At 37.6% G+C, this 20,492-nt stretch overlaps 2 protein-coding genes across 2 annotated transcripts; both read left to right on the forward strand.

Moving 5' to 3' along the window:
- The first annotated feature begins 13,053 nt into the window (after nt 1-13,053).
- On the forward strand, nt 13,054-17,271 carry LOC115992991 (uncharacterized protein At4g04980). Its single transcript, XM_031117256.1, has 9 exons — nt 13,054-13,193; nt 13,902-14,090; nt 14,190-14,285; nt 14,378-14,504; nt 14,703-15,780; nt 15,903-16,068; nt 16,191-16,355; nt 16,524-16,676; nt 16,787-17,271. The coding sequence occupies exons 1-9, from the start codon at nt 13,125-13,127 to the stop codon at nt 16,988-16,990; spliced, it is 2,247 nt and encodes a 748-aa protein (XP_030973116.1). The 5' UTR covers nt 13,054-13,124; the 3' UTR covers nt 16,991-17,271.
- Nucleotides 17,272-18,546: 1,275 nt separating this feature from the next.
- LOC115990440 lies at nt 18,547-19,128 on the forward strand. The gene has a single exon (XM_031114275.1). The coding sequence runs from the start codon at nt 18,547-18,549 to the stop codon at nt 19,126-19,128; it is 582 nt and encodes a 193-aa protein (XP_030970135.1).
- Nucleotides 19,129-20,492: the final 1,364 nt, after the last annotated feature.

A 20,492-nucleotide genomic window follows, 5' to 3' on the forward strand; every position in this document is an offset into this window, starting at 1 on the left:
CCATTAGTCTAAGATTTATGGTGTTGAATATTGAACTATCGGAGTAGTTTCTCTGTTTCTCCCTTGAAATGCAACCCATTGTCAGAAATAATTTCGTGTGGTACCCCATATCTACAAATGATATTGGTCTGAATAAACTGAGCAACTTTCTTTGAGTTCAAAACCTTGTATGAGGAAGTCTTTACCCATTTAGTAAAATAATCAATAGCAACAAGTATGAATTCATGGCCATTATATGCTGTTAGGTGAGTTTTCCCAATAATATCTTTTCCCCATGTAGAGAATGGCTAGGGTGAAGTCATGGTGTGTAATGGCATAGGTGACATGTGCTTTAGATCTCCATGTACTTGGCATATATGGCACCTGCAAACATGAGCTATGTAACTTACTTCCATAGTAGTCCAGTAATACCCTTGCCTCATTATCTTCCGTGACAGCATGTGTGCATTCATGTGTGGCCCATAACTTGACTCATGAACCTCTTCAATTATTTGCTATGCTTCCTTGGCAGTCACACAAAAGGGATGAATTTCGTCATATGATCTTCTATAAAGCCTTTCTCCACAAATAATATAATTAGTAGACAACCTTCTGATGGTCAATTGGTCATTCTTATCCCTAGACTTTAGGTATGTCCCATCCTTGAGGTACTATAGGATGTCTAAATATCATTCACCTTCCCCGTTCTTTCCCTCATCTTCTTTTATTGACAAGCAATAGGCTGGCTCTTCTTTTTGTTCTAGCAATATTGGTTTAGCTTCATCTTCCTTAGGTCCATCCATCATGGAGGCCATTGTTGCTAAAACATCTGCAATTTGATTCTGCATTCTTGGCACATATTGGTACTGGATCCTACTGAATTTCGAGGCCCACTTCTAGAGACATTCATGATAAGGCATTAGCCTTTCTTCTTTGATCTTCCATCTATCCTAAATTTGAGAAATTAACAAGGCTGAATCACCATATGCTTCCAACTCTTTTACTCCAAGACCTAGGGTTGCACGCAACCCCATAATGCAACCTTTATATTTAGTGGCATTGTTAGTGGCAAGAAAATTGAGCCTACTAGAAAATGGGATGTGTGTCGCTTTTTGGAGAAATTAAAAGAACTCCAATGCCACTTCCATTTTGATTAGTTGCTCCATAAAAATACATCTTCCATGATTCTACCTCGATTCCCATGATATCCTCATCTAGAAAGTGTCCTTGGATTTCTTCAGCTTCTTCTAGTGAACAATGGGCTAAGTGATTAGCAATTGCCCTTCCTTTCACAAACTTCTAAGTCACATATTTAATATCAAATTCTGATAAAAGCAGAACCCATTTAGCTATCTTCCCATCTTGCATAGGCTTTTCCATTAGATATTTCAAAGGGTCTATTCTTGCAATCAATAAGACTTTGAAAGCAAGCATGTAATGTCTGAGTTTGTGGATCGCCCACACAAGTTCTACACATGTCTTCTCAAGCGGTGAATGCTTTTCTTCATAGGCCAACATCTTCTTGCTGATATAGTAGATCGTATTCTCTTTCTTAGACTCCTCTAGGTATTGAGCAAGCAAAGCCCCTATTGTTGTATCCGTAGTTGTGAGATACAACAATAATGGCTTTTTAGGTACCGATGGAACAATATTGGTGGCTTCATTAGATAATTCTTAATCTTTTCAAAAGCTTCTTGACATTGTTCATTCCATACCGTGGGAACTTCCTTTTTAAGCAGTTAGAAAGTGGCTTACATGTCATGGCGAGCTGAGCTATGAATCTGCTGATGTATTGTATCCTTCCTAGAAACCCTCTTCTCTCCTTCTTAGTCCTAGGAGTCTTCATCTCTATAATGGCTTTGATTTTTTCTGGATCGACTTCAATTCCCCTTTGACTTACCATAAATGCCAATGGTTTTCCGGATGTTACACCAAAAGTGCATTTCTTGGGATTCAACTGCAGCTTATAGAATTGGATTTTTTCAAAGAACTTCTGTAAGGCTGGTATGTGCCCCTCACAATCTTTGTACTTCACTATCATGTCATAAACATAGACTTCTATTTCTTTGTAGATCAAATCATGCAATAGAGTAGTGGCTACATGTTGGTAAGTAGCACCAGCATTTTTAAGGCCAAATGGCATGACCTTGTAGTAATAAGTCTCCCATGGTGTAATGAAGAAGGTTTTCTCCATATCTTCTGGAGCCATCTTTATCGGATTATATCCTGAAAAACCATCCATGAATGACAGCAAGGCATGTCCTGCTGTATTATCAACCAAGATGTCAATGTGAGGCAAGGGAAAATCATCTTTTGGGCTAGCCTTATTTAGATTTTGGAAATTTACACACATTCTCACTTTCACGTCCTTCTTTGGTACAGGAACCACATTAGCTAACCATTTCAGGTAGTTGACCACCCTTAGAAATCCTGCATTGTACTGTTTCTCAACCTCTTCCTTGATCTTGAGAGTCCACTCTAGCTTCATTCTTCTTAACTTCTACTTGACCGGTTTCATGATTGGATCTATTAGAATATGATGTTGTACTATATCTATATCAATCCCAGGCATGTCTTTGTATGACCACGCAAATACCTCTTTGAATTCTGTCAGTAGTGCCATTAATGCATCTTTCTCAGAGGTGGTTAGGGTATTGCCTACTTGTATCATTTTGGATTCATCATCAGTTCCCAAGTTAATAGGTTGGGTTTCTTCTTTTATAGGTTGTACATTCAAAGCCAATAAATAAGCATAATCAGAAATTATATTATAAGGAAAATAGTTCTCAACAGACTCAACAAACTCAATAGAAACAAACTCTATAGGACTACGATCACAAACAGACTCAACAGGAACAATAATATTAGCAGAAACAGACTCAATAGGAATAGAAACAATATTTTTGGTAGAAGTGACTGGCTCGATGGTCTTGATCTTCTTGATAGGAGTGATTGGCTTGACGATCTTGATCTTCATGGAAGAGTCTTCCATGGGGTGGGCGGCTCCCTCCCATGCCCAATTCTTCAGCTTGGTTGTGGCTTTAACAATGGTGGGTGGCTCCCAACGAGTTCCTTCTTTCCTTAGCATTAGTACCAAGGGGTCTTCATCCATATAATCCATGCCTCCACCATCAATCTCCATATTTGTGGGCTTGTCAGTCACATAAGCTTTCAGACTCTCTATACTATCCATCTGCTCACCAAACAGATCTTGCTTTCCTTTGTTGCTTGAGTGGATGTATTGGGGGAGATATTCTGACTCATTCCCTTCCATCTTCTCATCTTCACCTTCAAGACTCTCTAGTGTTAAGTTTCTGAAACTGTGGATCATCAACATTTCGTCTAGGGTGGCCAATCTAGCATTTATGTCATCTTCTTCTTTAGTGTATGAGGTCAGTGAGTCAACTTCTAAATTATGGAATGACCCTAACTTAGGAATTTCTCTACCATGCTTGTCATATTGCGGGCCTGACCTTGAGCTACAATCAGTAATGCAACTCCAATATAAGGGATGCCCATAAAGGTAATCATTATAGTCTATATTATTGGCTTCTTCAACCTCCTCTCCTGTACCTTCCAACACAATTTCTAGCCCATATTCGTCACTTTCTGCTCCACTCTCTATGTCTATAGGTTCAGCTTTAGCGTCAGCTTCAGTGTCATCCTCTATATCTCCATCATAGTAGTCTACATCATCATCAAAGTGGTCTTCATAAAAAGGCCCTTCATCATCATCTTCTCTATCACTGGGGGTGCACCCCAATCATCACCACTATATTGGCTATCATAGTATTCCTTGTTGTTGCTTTCACTATCACTGTTGCTATCATCCTCGCTATCTCTACTGTCACTGTCACTGCTACTGCTATCACTACTACTATCACTCTTACTATTTCTACCTTCATCATCATCATCACTAGGGGTTTCTCCTCCTTCTTCTTCCTCGTCACTTGTTTTTTCTTTATACGTGCTTTTCAATGCATGTTGGCAAGCTTCCCAGTACTTTTCTTCTTCTATATTGCAAATGGCATCTCCAAAAGTGTATTCATTACATCAAGGTCCATGTAACCAGCCCAATCAGTAAGGGCCCAATTTGTGTCTTCCTTCTTTAGTTTTGGAAGCTTGTTGTTGCAAGCAATTAATAGCTCAAATTCGAGCACCATTGTTCTTGTCTCAGGGTCAAATCTCGGTTCAGGGAATCCCCAATAGCATTGACTATCTCTAGCTTTGACAAACTTTCTGTTCAATGTAGGAATATAGGGCTTTAGAGGATTCGAGGGACAAGGAAGTCATTTTGCTTTGGCCTTGGCTTGAGCCATTTTTCTCACCTCCATCTCTAACAAGTCATCATCAGTGGGCTTATAGCCTAGCCCAAAAGTGGCAGTAGGAATTATTAGGTCTTGAACAATTGGCTTCTTCACAGTCTTCCCCAAGTTCATTCCTGGAAGGTAATTCATTCTCCTCATCATTGCCACCATGTTGTTGTTGTTGTAGAGGGGATCTTCTCCACTCCTTCTACTTTTCTTTCAAAACCAGGCTTTTAATTCTCAAAGCCATCCAAGGTCAATGGCTCCTTCTTAGAATCAATACCAAAAATGGGCTTTGGCATGGTCAAAGTATCGCCATATATAGTAACTATGGCTTCTTCATGTGGAAACCAGATCTTTTGGTATAGGGATGAAGGTACGACCTTTGTGTCATGGATCCACGATCGCCCAAGGAGCATATTAAAACATGATATGTTTAGGACTTGAAACTCCACCTTCTTGATCATTGGCCTTATAGTGAGTTCTAGTGTCACGATTCCCAAGACCTCCCTTCTACTATTGCCATATGCCCTTACATGCTGATCAGTTGATAAAAAATCTTCAATACTTAAGCCCAAGCAACTTGCAGTCTTTAAAGGACACAAATTTAAGGAACTTCCATAATCAATTAGAACCATCAGAATCCTCTTGCCTTTAGCATCTATAGTAATGTGCAATGGGTCATTGTGGTGCTTTCCCTTTTTCGTCAAATCTTTGTCAGAGTAGGAAATAGTGAGTTCCCTACTTATGGACCGAATCATAGCATTCAAATCTTGAGAAGTAGTGGTTGTAGGAACTTGGATTTGATTGAGAAGGTCTACCATATTCTGACGGTGCTTGTATGAGGCCATGAGTAAACCCTATAAAGATATATTGGTTTGAGTCTTCTGTGGTTGCTTAAGGACCTCATCCTCTTTAGTGGGTGTTTGTTGGGTGGCTTTATTCAAGGCTTCTATTGGGTTGTCTATCTCCCAATGTAAGGCATTTGAAGTGTCTCCCCCCCCCCCTTGTGATGTGGGAAATTTTTGTTGGGTCATTTAGATTGGTATCTAGGGGTTTGAAGTGTCTCCCCCTATGTGTGGATGTTAGGCCATTTGATTGGGGTTCGAAGTGTCTCCCCTTTTGTAGTTATTGGGTTGCTTGATTGGGGTTCGAAGTGTCTCCCCTCATATGTTGGTGCTTGGTAATTTGATTAGGGTTTGAAGTGTTTCCCCCCATTTGTGGATGTTGGGTAATTTGTTTGGGGTTTGAAGTATCTCCTCCCATTTGTGGATGTCAGGTAATTTGAGGTTTCAGTTACATCTTCACTCCATATGTCATACCCTGCGGCGGATGTCATACCCATCAATTCTTCCCATGTCATCATAAAGTATTTGGGTAAGTCGTAAATCAATTCAGACGGGCCCCCTTCAGTTTCCTCTTCAGTCATTAAGCAATTAATCCTTAGTCCTCTCCCAAAATTGTGGTTGGGCAAGGGATTATTAGTGATGCTAAGCCTTATAGGCGGTGCAGTCACCTTATTGTTTATTTGGTCTTGAATTGCATGATGAAGGCCAAAACACTTGTCAGTATCATGGCCAGGGCTTTGGTGGTAAGCACATCTCTTAGTCACATCAAATCTTGCGAGCAATGGGTTTGAGATTGGTCTTGGATCTAAGGGCTTTAGTAACCTCTTTGCTTTTAGTTTTTCAAACACTTGACTCACAGGCATATATAACTCATGAAATTAGGGCTGTCTAGATTCATTTGAGTACCCGACCTACCCGAAGAACCGACCGGAACCAGCCAACCTGACTACTCCAACGGGTCGGCGGCAGGTCTTCATCACCAAAAACCAATTCTGGCGGGTCGGGTTTTGGTTTTCCTCCCTTAAAACCTAGAAAACCCGAATCGACTGAAAGATTTCCAGATTCCGGCCAAAATTTCCAGAATCTGGCAAAAAAACCCAAATTCAGGCGAATAAACCCAGATTCCAGCGCTATTTCCCTTAGATCCAGTGAGATTTTGACCGGATTTGGAAAAATCTCATAGAATCTGGTGAGATTTTTGCCGGATCTATGTTTTTTACACCATTTTCTCGCCGTCCCGAATCCGACCGACCTGCCCGCCACCTGTTGATGTTTTGAATCACCTGGCTCGATTACTTCGGCGGGTCAGCGGCGGGTGCCTTTTTTCTCCACCCAATTCTGGTGTGTCAGTTTCGGGTTGGGCACAAACCCGACCCGTGGACAGCCTTACATAGAATTCCCTCCTAAACCTTGGAGGCAGCCCTTGTGATATTGGCATAGAGGCGATAAGAGCAATAAGTTGATAATGATCTTTTTTTTTTTTTTTTTTTTTTTTTTTTTAATATATTAGAAACTTCTGCAGTTTTAGAACTAGATCCTAAATTCTTTTTAAACCTTGGTGGGTCCTCATTCTTTATAGTGCCATTATTTATTGCATCTTTAATTTAGGTTCCAATAGCAATCAAAGCTTTAAAATTAGGAAAATACTGGGCAAACAAATATTTATGGTATACAGGCAATAAGTTTTTTACAACCATGGTTCATTGCTCTTCTTCACTTGGCCTATTCATTATTTGTGCTGCCTTGGACCTCCACTTGGTAATGAAGGTAGAGAAAGATTCTTTCAGCTCTTGCTTCGTGGTCACCAAATCTCTCCTTGTTACATCCACTTCTATGTTGTATTTGTACTTATGGTGAAACTCGCGAAAGATGTCCTCCCAACTCCTTGTTCTAGCATCATCTAGGTTAAGGAACCACCTAAAGAGTGGCTCTAGTCAGGATGTTTTGGAACATTTGAACAAGTAGTTCTTTAGTTGCTCTTAGGGGCTGCATGGCCCTCATATACATCTTCAAATGGGACTTTGGGCATCCAATCCCGATGAACTTGTCCAAGGTTGGCATCTTGAACTTGGGAGGCAATCTCACATCGGGGAAGAGTGAGAGTGATTGGTAGTCCATGAGGTCCTCCATCTTGCGAGCTCTCTTGATCATTTCTTCCATCTTGTTTATCCTATCGTTGATCTTCCTTGCATTCTCCATGGTTGGAGTATTATGGTCAGCTTTGTTCTTCTCCTGGTTACTCTTTAGGTTTTGGAACTATTGCACCATAAGGTTCATGTCCTCCCTCAACTCGATTTGACTAGCTACCATGGTGTTGAGTAGCTCTTGAGTGTTCATGGGTTCTTCAGTGTTTGGATGTTCTCCCTCTTCTGCCACAGTGTTGGGATCTTCAAACTTCTTGTGGCTTGAACTGTCTTACAGGTCGAATATAGGTTTGTGATGTTGCAGAAGTGCAGTGTCTTCTATGGTCACGAGCTTCAGTACCGTGATGGGAGTGATGGGCTTGGAACTAGAACTGCTAGCTTGAGTGTCTGTCTTGGGTTCTCTTTGGAGTCTTCCCTCTGATCTTGACCAATCACAAAATTATTTAATTAATTCTAATTTTTCAAGTAATTAGAATTAATTTAAATTAATCATGCATGATCGGCTCCATCCAAACAAAATGCATGCAGACCGTGCAAACTTGATCATGTGATATCTTTCAATCCAACGGCTCGATTTGGAAATCAGACATACAATCACGACCGTTAGAACCTCAAGATCATTTTTATGATATACAATGAATGAATTAATGGATGTAATGCTACTATAATTTTTTCGGGTATATGAATGGTCATCCTAGTCATTTTCTGAGATTAAATTATGGGTGCAAAATCGAGTGTCTACAAATAATACCATTTGTCTAGTATTATGGCAAACACATTGAGATGTACAAATAATATTTTAACATGTGGCATTGTTTGTCCAATTATACCAATTAAATATAGGAAGTTGTCGTGTGTCATTGTAGTATACTTTGAAAATTAATAAGTGTCATCGGAGCATGCATCCACTAGTTTTGAGATCCAACTTTTATAATATACTAGTCATAGACCCACACAATGAGTATGGAATAGATAATTATTTTGTACTTATGGTATAATATATATTTGTTCTATAAATTTTGTGAAAAAAAATTTGTTCACCCATAAAATTAAATAATTTCTAAAATTATTTTTCATTTATCTATTGCAAAAAATATATCATCATTTTATTATTTGGATTTGTTTGATTGATATTATTCATTTTTTAGGTGCTTCATATTTTGCTAAATTATGTTATTGTGCGTTATATTTTCCAATTTTTTCCTTGTACAACTAAACTATTTAAGTTTCAAATATATTATTCAAAATTTTCATTCTCTTGAAAGAGATTATCATATTTATAATTTTTCTTATCATGCGAGTAGCTTCAAACTATTGATCAGATTTTGTTTACTATATATATAGACACATGAGATTGGAATTGCATATTTCTTAGACCGTCCTAAGAGACTTTGCCATATTATAAATTTAATATTTAAAATAATATGTATAAAAAAAAAGTAGACTTTATGTCTAAAATTGAACACTTCACCTATTAAAATAAAAGAACATAATTTGTATAACAACATAAAGATAACGTGATTTAACAAAAAAAATTGTCTACATACACTTTCATTTATTAAGATTTAATTACCTTTAACGGGGCCTTCATATCGTATTTATTGTTGCTACGATACTCATTCTCCACATCATTATTCTTTTTATTATTTATTTCTTACTTTAATTTTTTTGACAATATTAAATATATAAATATATTGACTTTACAAATTCTTTTTTTTTTTTTCCGGGGGGGGGGGGGGGATCGAAATTTGTTTTATTAAAATAAGCTTAATAAATCGGCTTTTAAAATAGAATGAAGCTGTGGTGGAAGATCCTTTATCCACACTAGAAAATCTGGAATGCCGATAGCATATCTAGCCAGACTATGAGCAACGATGTTACATTCTCTCTTTGTATGAGAGTAAAGCAACTCATCTAATTGTTGAGACAAAACCTTTGCATCCTCAACTAGCAGACCAAAAGTTGCCAGCGAACTATCATCCTCCCTTAGTCCTTTAATCATCGTGAACGAGTCACCCACTAAAACTGCCAACTTCACACCAACATCTGATGTGAAAGATAAAGCCCAAACCGCAGCCATGGCTTCAATATCATTACTGCAGAATGCCTAATGCAGTATCTTTAAGCAAGAAGCAATCACTTTACAATTTCATCTTAGGTAATTTTAACTTTACATATTCATCTACTTTAATTTTGATTTTATAACTATATAATAAATCAATAAAAATTAAAACAAAAATATTGTCTACACATACTGATAAAAAGAATATATATATATATATATATATATTGTCTATACATATTCATCTTGAGTAGTTTTAAAAGTTGATAGACACATTCAAATATAAAGCTAAGATTGTATATTGATATAAATTCAAAATCTCACTTCCAAAATAACTAAGTATTATGTCAATAAATAAATAAATAAAACAAAAGTTACGTTATAAAAGGGAGAGAGAAGACTTGTGATGGAAAACTAAAAAAAAAAAAAAAATACAATGATTCATCAACCTAAAGTAAAGTTGCAAAAAAGAATACATAACACACACACACACACACACACATATATATATATATATATGGAGAGAGAGAGAGAGAGAGAGAGAGAGAGAGAGAGAGAGAGAGAGAGAGAGAGAGAGAGAGATAATCACATTTTTTGAGTCAAACATTAAATTATCAAAGCCATGTTATATAATAGAATACCATTATATTCTTGTAAACTATTTGCAATAGGATAACATTTAACAATCATAGAAAAGAAAAAAAAAAGATAATAACTTAAAAACAAAAAATCAAATTGCATCAACTCAAAGTAGAATTCTATTCCGTCAATCTAAAATAAAGGCACAAAAATAAAACATGAGAGAGAGAGAGAGAGATAACCTTTTTCATGGTAATAGAATTGGGATAAGAAGAGCCAAAATAAAAGGAAGAGTAAGGGATAGATGAAGAGTGACATTAATGATCCATTTAGATTGAGGGAGAGGGAGAGGAGTAGAGTAGAGTAAAGTGGAATTGGCCTAAATTAAAATTAGTCTATTTTCAGCCAACTCTACTCTACTCCCCCTTCTTTCCTCTTAATCCAAACAGGCCCTAAAGTTAAGAGTAGTAGAGAGATGAAAAGTTAAAATGGACATTACGGTTGAAAATAGGTAGATGATGTTGTTAGGATTAGTACCCTTAAATCCTATTGTATGATGCTATGTATGACATTATGTATGACTTAATGTCGTGATTAATAAAATTGTTTTATTATTATTTAAAATAATGGTAAAATGAATATTTTGACATTATCATATAGCCCATGAGATGCATAGTATGTGATTCAGTCACAGAAAATGTAAGTCACAAATTCTTTATAAATTTAGAATTTTAGTTTGTAATCGGTGATGAAATTGGGCGTTTTATTTATGAAGACTATAATATACTAATTAAGATGATTTGTCTTGATCGTGGAAGTGGAGATTTCTAGTTGATATGTTTTAAAAGTTAAGATATACTGAACTAGATTGCTGTGAGATTTATTATTCTCCCAACGACTGTCAAATGAGTAATAAATCTCATGATTTTTATTTGCATAAACTCTTAATCCCGAGAGAATAATGGACGTGATTATGAAGTGTAGGTTGCTTTGATATATCAAGAGTTAGATCTAAAGTCACGATCAAAACCTCAGTATGTTAGGCAGCTACATTTAGTGTTGATGGAACATATATTCTTAAGATGGAATTCATAATCTCTTAACGGAAATATAAAATATTCCATTGAGATAAATTTAATGGGTTCGGTTATTCAGAGTGTTAGACCTAACCACTTTAGTAAGGAGTTACTAAAGTATATATTTATGAAATTGGATTTTATAAATATATGATGAATAACTTAAAGGATTAAATTGGGTACTCAGGGATTAAGATGTAGTAACCTTCAAAGTGGCAATTTACATTCATGACTTTGTATTAATACGAATATTTTATGAAAGAGTTGCATGAATAATAAAGTTTTGGGATATAATTTATTAATAAGGCCTAGAGTACAATTATATTTATACAGTGGTATTAAATATAATTAATGGTAACTTTGGACTTGTCAAGAGTTGGCAGAAAAGCTCAAGGCCCATTGGAACTAGTGTCTTATTTGTTCCCTTTTGGTCCCACTCCAAATTACATACTAAAGCCCCATTGGAATGACCCAAAAGACTAGCCCAATTAGATAATCAGTTATAAGGAGAGAAACATACAAAATTTTGTAAGAGAATGAAATTGTTTGTATGTGAGTGTGAGATACTCTCTTATTCTCCCTTGAACACATATATAAACTGATTGAGAGATCACACTTCTTGGGTACAAGTGGAATTGGAGTGAAGATTAAAAGTGTTCCCAAATACCTCTAATCTTGGTTTTAAATTTCACCGCACCAAGGTACACTCTCTTGTTTTTATGTTCTGAAATTTACATAGTACATGTTATCAATTGCGAATGAAGTAAATCCATTATTTTTCCGTTGCGTATATTTTGTATGCGATACAAACATGTATTTTTCCAATAGATTTGGCTGCTGATGTAACTTAACAGGAATGTAATAACAATAAATGTTACGTTTTAATTTATATATATATATATATATAGAGAGAGAGAGAGAGAGAGAGAGAGAGAGATATCTAACTTCCTGATTCAGCAACTTTTTATTTTTTTATAGGAGTTTCAGCAATTACTAAATTTGTTCGGCCATATTTATCAATTTAAAAACAAGAGGGATATATGCATGCTTTTGGATATCAACTACAAAGAGTAAGATTGTAAGAGGTGGATCAAATCAGATTGAGTAAAACAGATTATTAAACTTTTTTTTTTTTAATTTTATCATTTGTTGATCATAATGTGAACACTGACAAAGTCTAAACAGTAAACTATTTTTTGGTCCCTGACTGCAATCTGGGAATAATTTTGGAGAATGCCTAATCGTGAGGGGAAATTCAAATAGAATTTTCAAACTTGGAAATGCAATTGTCAAACTGAAAGAAAAATCAAGATTGCATTCTCATTTTCACAATTTACAATGTGTGAAAATGCTATGGAGAGTATTCGTAATATATATATATATTCAATAATCTAGAGCTTTCTTATTAGTTAATTTGTTTATTTTGAAGGAATAGAAACTCTTATTTAGTATTTAGTAAGTATATTGGATTGGAAGAGCCACGACTAGTTCAACTGTTGTATCCTTATAGAAGTATAGATAAATATAGAAAATAATTGAACGAATTTTGTTAGAAAGTACAGTGCTCCGCAGAACTAAACACCTAATCTTGCACAAAACAGAAGTTGGTATACTGTTTTTCTGGCTGTCAGCCGATCATCCTAGGCTCTTCGCATCATCACTTCCTATAATTAAGCTGTGATTTCTTTTTCTTTTTTTAATGAATAATTACATAGCCGTAAATAGTGGTCCTAAGAGTAACAGCGCTAGACCAAGTACAAAACAAACGCGGGAAGTTCCTCCTTATAAAGACTAGTCTTTCTTTTTTGCACTCTTTTGACTCTCTCTTCTCAGAGGAAGTTCAAAATAATGGTTCTCCATTCACCTCTGTATTAGCCAAAGTGCAACGCACGTTATAATTTTCTCTGAGAGACCCAACTCAAATTTTGATTTTTTTCATGTGTTTTTTCAGCACAAAGCTTAGAATAATTCTCTAATTTTTTCTATATATTCCTTTTAGTCATTTTCATTTTTCAAACCCCGAAGCATTTTAATAAAAACAAGTTTTGTTGACATTCGTCATCATCAAAATCATCATTGATTTCTTTCCAATCAAGTCTTTTATAAGACTCATTTTGGTGATATATGCCATGGCTATGACCGGGAGCTTATGCGGTTTGACACCATTTCTGTTTCGTCGCAAGGCATATGGAATTGAGGTACAACTTGACATGGTTTCTCAGTTTCGTTCTGCCTGTCCTTTTTCTTCTTCATATGAATCTATTGTGCCTTTTTTATTATCATATATGTACCCTACCTGTTTATGTATCTAGATATGTACAGTTTAGGACTCTAGGCAATCCTCTTTAATTCCAATACTAGTCTTGCTCCAACTCCCTGAATATGCCAACTGGAATTTATATAATTCTAGCTAAAGCCATTTGAATTTGCATTAATGGTTTTATTTTTTATTTTTTTCTATTAATTTTCTTTGAATAGTACTATAATGATTTTATGCAATGCAATTCATGGAACTTCTCCATTATCTAGGTTTCTTTTGTTTAATGAGATCAAAATTTTTAAAACCAAACAACCAATATTATCTGCATACTATTTATGAAGCCAAATTAACCATATGCAAGTCTTTGGTACATGTAAATTCCACATACAAGGAGAAATGCAATTCCATGTAGGTTTTCCTCAGAAAAAGAGCACACTCTAATTAAGTTCTTACCAGCCCAGGTTAACTTCAAAAAATGATTTCACTTGCCATTTTATAAAAACAAACGCTTGTTTATCAGATACATCATCATGGTATTCCTAAAAGATGTTCAATCCAGATCTAGTAAATTGGAAAACCCGCAATAAAATACAAACAGTTCTGAAATATTAGAAATCTTTGACACTAAAAGAAATCATTGCTGTAGACGATGAAAGGCTATGACATACACAAGAATCTGCCCAAAAGTCAAAAGGAAGTGCTCGGCATGACAATAGGCAGCCCATTGGGTCATACCAGCAACTTAATGTTGATGTTGGAGCTCCGGAAGAAGATCTCACTCTTTCGAGACATCATTGATCTACCACCTTGTGATGGATCAACTTCCATAAATGAGGTATCCTCCCCCACTTTGCAACTTAACATATGTAGCAATAACACCTCTTTAAGTTTGGCTACATTTTGTTTAGTCTTCGAACTATTTGTCTTCTGGCAGCTGGTGATGGCCACAATTGAAGATCTCCACGAGCTTTACCCGGAAATAATACCAAGTAATGGGCTGTCAGAAATAAAGGGGACATCTATAGATCAGGTTTATAATTTAAATCCACCAAGAATTGGCTTGGGTTACTTATTTGGATGCTAATTTGACTCTGAGCACTAAGCTCTTACATGTTCAAGCAGGGTCTAATTTACTTCTTGGAGGCTTTGAAATCTATTGGAGATTCATGGATGATGAGTCAGGATTCTTTGGACATATTTAAATGTGATTTATCACCATATAGGGAGAACATCAATTCGGAACAACGTGGTATGTTACATATTATCTTAGGATGTAGTTGGCAACATTCTCTTGCTGGCATTTGTTTGCATGTAGGAAAAATTAAAGAAATTTGATTAGGACTGGGATCCTCTCCATTTTAAATGAATTTATTTCATGGTTCAAATTGAAACGAAGCATCTTGAGAAGACCTAAATACTTGACTTCCTTGATTTTGTTGTTGTGTAGTTGAGACAGTCCTGGAAACACTTGATTCAATGATTAAAATGGCACAAGAGAAGTTCGATTTCATGGATGAAGATGACCAGAAGGATGGAAGTCCACTACCTAACACATTTGGAAAAATCTTCAGGGATTGCTCTTCAGGCACCAACAGCCCCTGCTCTGCTTCTCCGGGTTCTCCACTCACCCCGACCACAGTGCTTCCAGAATTATTTAAAACCTCAAAGAAAGGTGGAGAGAAAGGAAATCTTTCTTATAGCCCTCCAGGCCTCTGGTCTCTCAGAGCTAGAGCTGTGGAAAAACTGAACCCAATTGATGTAACCCGCCTCTCATTTTATGCATTGTCAAGTGTAGGAGGGGTAGATTCCAGCATTTTAAGTGTAAACAAAAAGGTTGATAAACCAAAGACAGGAATAGAAGAAGAAAAGAGCAATCTTGAAGTGACAACAACAATTGAAGAAGCTAGAGATAGCGGTACTGAAAAAGATACACCTGAGACAACTGTGACCTTGGCAACACTGCCACAACCATCACAGCCCTTGCCTTCTCTAGCACTAGTACCACCACCCCCACCGCCACCACCTGAACTTTCATCAAAAGCAACAGCAACCAGAGTGCCCCCACCACCCCCAGTGGCATTGGGAACAATGAAAGCAACAGCTCCTGCACCACCTCCACTACCCATGATGCCTTCTAAAGGAGCACCACCCCCACCGCCACCACCAATAAAAGGATCAGTACCACCACCACCGCCACGGCCAATGAATGGATCAGTACCACCACCACCACCACCTCCAATGAATGGATCAGTAACATCGCCGCCACCACCACCCATGCCACCTGCAAATGGAGCAGCACCTCCACCACCTCCTCCTGGTGCAGTGAAATCCTTGCGCCCCAAAAAAGCAGCTACCAAGTTAAAGAGATCATCCCAAATGGGTAATCTGTATCGGGTTCTTAAGGGAAAGGTGGAAGGATGTAATAATCTTGAAGGTAAATCATCTAATGGGAAAAAGAGTGCAATTGGTAACAATGCTGGTGGAAAACAAGGAATGGCTGATGCTCTAGCTGAGATAACAAAGAGGTACTTATGCTTTTCAAAGAGCCTTAATTAACAACACAACAATTAAGTTGATAACTAGTATGTAACAATGATATAGATTTAAAGGCATACATAACCTTATCTTCCCCATTTGTATGTCTCAGATCAGCGTATTTCCAACAAATTGAAGAAGATGTTCAGAAGTATGCAAAATCAATTACGGAGCTGAGGTCTGTCATTAGTACTTTCAAAACAAAGGACATGGCTGAGCTGATCCAGTTCCACAAAAACGTGGAATCCATTCTTGAGAATTTAACTGATGAATCACAGGTCCATATTATATATAAGAGCTTATTAATTCATTCAAATCCACTAGATCATATTACATTAATTGTCACATCACTGTTTATTCTGTTTGTTATGATCATGACATGCAATTCTTAAAGCTGCAGGTGCTAGCAAGGTTCGAAGGTTTCCCTGTAAAGAAGTTGGAAGCATTAAGAACAGCAGCAGCACTATACACAAAGTTGGATTCCATAATCTCTGAATTACATAACTGGAAGATAGTGACTCCCATGGGCCAGCTGCTTGACAAAGTTGAAAGTTACTTCACTAAGGTAATTTGGTTTGGGCGGTGTTTCTTATTTTATTCTAAAAATCTTTATTATTTTGTTTTCATAAGCATGGAAGGGAAATTCAAACCCAAATTCTCCTCGTTGAAAGGATCGAAGAATGCCATTGAACTATAAAACTCTTAATTACTAATGAGAAAGACTAACATACAGATAAAAGGAGAAGTGGATAAACTGGAACGAACCAAAGATGAAGAATCCAAGAAATTTCAAAGTCACAATATCGATTTTGACTTCAACATCCTTATAAGAATCAAGGAAGCAATGGTGGATATTTCCTCAAGCTGCATGGAGTTGGCTCTAAAGGTAGCTCAATAAATAAATAAAACACTTCTTACGAAAATAATAAATACTAAATTCAAACAATATGTGGATCATTTGCACAAGAAGTTGATGTCTTTTTGGATTTTAATCAGGAGAGGAGGGAAGCAAAGGTGGCAGAGAAGGAAGAACCAGGATCAAAAAGTAACAAACGAACAAAGGGATGTGTCAAAATGCTTTGGAGGGCTTTCCAATTTGCGTTTCGTGTCTATAGCTTTGCTGGTGGACACGATGATCGCGCTGACAAGCTGACAAGAGAATTGGCTCATGAAATAGAGAATGATCCCCACCACCAGTGACTTCTTCTTCCTCTTCATTACTTCACCAAAAGCACTAAACCAAACAATATTATTTATACCATCTACTCTATAAAATCTGAGATATCCATGGCAATCTTCATGCTGAAACATTGTTTCTCCTGGGCCTTCTTAAGGCTACATTTTGTTATACTTGTTGGACGACATATGATTTTAATAAGTTAGGACATAATTAGTACGGATTTTTGTGAAGTTTCGATTTTCAACTCCCATGAAACTTTGGAGCAAAACTCTAGCACTGCTGGAGTATGTAATATATATGTACGTCAGATTTATTTATTTATTTATGTGATTGGTTCTGTACAATATTTCTAAATATTGTCTCCTTTTAAGGGATCTAGTTTGTCTTTGAAAAGTTTCTTATTATGAAAATAAAACTCACAAAGAGGCCAGCACAAAAACATGAGTCGGCACTCTCTACAATGTGTATATACATACTGATGGTGTTACAAAAAACACCAACTCTTGAACTCGTCCATATGGCTCGTCCATTGAAAGACCGACTAGGGTGAACCAAGCACATGAGGTGATTGTCCCAAGCGTTCTTGATGACCTCGTTCGTCCTTGGACGGACGAGGTCCATGAGAAGCTTGTCCATCCTTAGAATCGTTTGGACGGACAAGCTCTACACGAAATTAGGAAAAAATGAATGCACAGGGAAAAGTCATTCCTAATAGCCTCATCCGTCCTTAATAAAGGATGGACGAGTTCATTGGGTTGAACATGTTAGACTATGAACGACTTTGATCTCCACCAAGCGTAAGGGACGAGTTAAACTACTATGTGTCAAGTTCTCCATTAACCATTACGGAACACAAGTCCAAATGAGGTAACTTCCATGGCGGTTATGGAAGTTACCTCCGAATCCTCCAAACTCCTCAACAATAGGAACGGTTATTAAACAGATAACCATTTCACGTATGCTATATAAGCATTCATCGATGAGAAGGTAAGGGAGATTCAGACACTTTTTCTCAGAAATTACTTCCTTTTTACTTGGAATTACAAATCCACTAACTTTATCATCGGAGGACTTTTGGCCGGTCCCTACCGGTCCCCTCTGACTTAGTATTTGTTTTCAGGATCAAGTCCTAAGATCATCAACGCCCGAGACTTTCAACCTATTGATTTCCAAGGAATCATCAGTTAGCGCCGTCTGTGGGGAATGAGATTGTTTTGCAGTTTTCTTTTTCGTGACAAAAGGTTGGATGGTCCGGACCAGATCGAGGGCTATTAGCCCAGGCCATCAAGGAAGCAGAGATGCTTCAAGCAACCCCCATCGCGATCGCCAATCTGCACCGGTCATGCAGACATCATCTGTCCAACATGTGCAATCTATGGCGGTTACAATGGCGGAGTTAACTCGCCAAAACCAAGAGCTAAGAATGGAGATTAATCTGAGAAGGCAGATACGTGAAGAACGTGAAGGAGGAGGACAAACACAGAGTCATGATGATAGAGAAAATACTGAAATTGGAAGTCAGTTAAGAGGCACCACTTCACGAACAGTACCACACTTGAAAGAGGAGATGGACTAAATGAAGAAAGTCATGAAAGAAATGAAAGAGAACATGAGAAGGGCGAATCCTATAGAAGATTTGGTCCACAGAAATGATTCCCCCTTTACGGCTTCCATTAACGGTCACCCTCTACCATCAAAGTTCAAGTTGCCTTCTCTGGATTCGTATGATGGAATGCGTGACCCATTTGATCACATTGCTACTTTCAAGACAACAATGCACCTTCAAGGGGTCCCTAATGAAATCATGTGTAAAGCCTTCCCTACCACCTTTAAAGGTCCGACACGAGTTTGGTTCAGCAATATACCCCCAAATTCTGTAAGTTCTTTTGAAGAGTTGAGCAAGTTGTTTGTTAATAATTTCATTAGGGGACAAATACACAAGCGTTCCTCGTCCAGCTTGTTGACCATAGAACAAGGGGAGAATGAGAGCTTGCGGTCATTCATCATTCGTTTCAATAGAGAAGCCCTGAGTGTGGATGAGATAGATGACAAGCTTTTATTGACGCCCTTCCATAATGGGGTGAATTCAGACTTATTTATACATAAACTATATGAAAAAGAGCCTCAGTCCATGGCCGAACTCGTCCATTCGGCCTAAAATTTTATGAATGCAGAAGACGCGATAATTGCTAAGAAGAGGAAGAGATCTGAGAGAGTAGAAGTAAACCCCAATCATCATTCCAAGCAAGGCTCTCGTCCAAAGAAGGGACAGACGGAAGAAAGGAAAGACCAAGATAATAAGAAGCCAGGCTCTTCAGCACGGAATCAGCAATATACCCCTTTGAACATGCCACTTGAGTAGGTCCTTATGCAAATCAAGGATGATCTTTCCTTGAAGTGGACGGAGAAAATGAAGGGAGATCCCAATAAGCGCAATAGGAATAAGTATTGTCGCTTCCATAGGGATCATGGGCATGATATAGACGAGTGTTTTGATTAAAAGCAGCAGATTGAAAAACTTATAAGGCAAGGGAAGTTGAGGAATTTCCTTGGACGAGACCACAAGGACGAGAAATTGAAAGGGAAGATAGAAGAATCATCGCGACCTTTGCTCGGAGAAATAAGAGTCATCATAGGGGGAAGTTTGACAGGCCAGTCGTCTAAGTCCAAGAAAGCATACTTGAAGGTGGTGTAGAGCGTTTAACTTTTTGGACGATCACCAAGGGCAAGGTCCACGGACGAACAAGCAATCACTTTCACGGATGAAGACGCTGAGAGAATTCATCACCCTCATGATGATGCTATTGTCATCACCTTGCTTATTGCTGACTACACAACCAGAAGAGTGCTAGTGGACAACAGAAACTCGGCAGACATTTTATATTATCCAGCTTTTCAGCAAATGAGGTTAGGACGAGACTAGCTCCGTCCAGTGAACTCCCCCTTAGTAGGTTTTGGTGGAATAAAGATACAACCTGTGGGTGGGTACTATTTCATTATCAATGGTAGTGGGGGATACCCGCGACAAATCACCAAGGATGTGAACTTCCTTGTGATAGATTGTTCATCCTCCTACAACGCCATAATTGGAAGGCCAACTTTAAATAGTTGGAAGGCTATTACATCTACCTACCACCTATCAGTTAAGTTTCCAACAAAACACGGAGTAGGACAAGTACAAGGAGACCAACTAGCAGCAAGAGAATGTTACTTGGCCATGTTGGCCATGGATAAACAAGTTCAGACCATGAATATTGAAGAAAAGAGAATTGTAGCAGAGCCCACCGAAGCATTGGAAGATATTTCCTTAGATGAAAATAACCCTGAGAGGTGTACCAGGGTTGGAGTAGATCTAGAAGAGAAGATTAAGAAGGACCTCGTCCATTTTTTGAAGAAAAATATTGATATGTTTGCTTGGAGTCATGAGGATATACCGGGTATAGATCCTAGTGTCATTACCCACCGCCTGAATGTATGTCCTTCCTCCAAGCCAATGCAACAAAAGAAGAGGGTATTTGCCCC

Source organism: Quercus lobata, chromosome 5 (assembly GCF_001633185.2).
Source record: "Quercus lobata isolate SW786 chromosome 5, ValleyOak3.0 Primary Assembly, whole genome shotgun sequence".
NCBI classification, from domain to species: domain Eukaryota; kingdom Viridiplantae; phylum Streptophyta; class Magnoliopsida; order Fagales; family Fagaceae; genus Quercus; species Quercus lobata.

Bases quoted from the DNA above. Each gene is read 5' to 3' on its own strand.
- LOC115992991 (XM_031117256.1), top strand. From the start codon at position 13,125: ATGGCTATGACCGGGAGCTTATGCGGTTTGACACCATTTCTGTTTCGT. The intron at 14,091-14,189 runs GTATCCTCCCCC...GTCTTCTGGCAG, and splicing joins GATCAACTTCCATAAATGAG to CTGGTGATGGCCACAATTGA. The intron at 14,505-14,702 runs GTATGTTACATA...GTTGTTGTGTAG, and splicing joins CATCAATTCGGAACAACGTG to TTGAGACAGTCCTGGAAACA.
- LOC115990440 (XM_031114275.1), top strand. From the start codon at position 18,547: ATGAAGAAAGTCATGAAAGAAATGAAAGAGAACATGAGAAGGGCGAAT.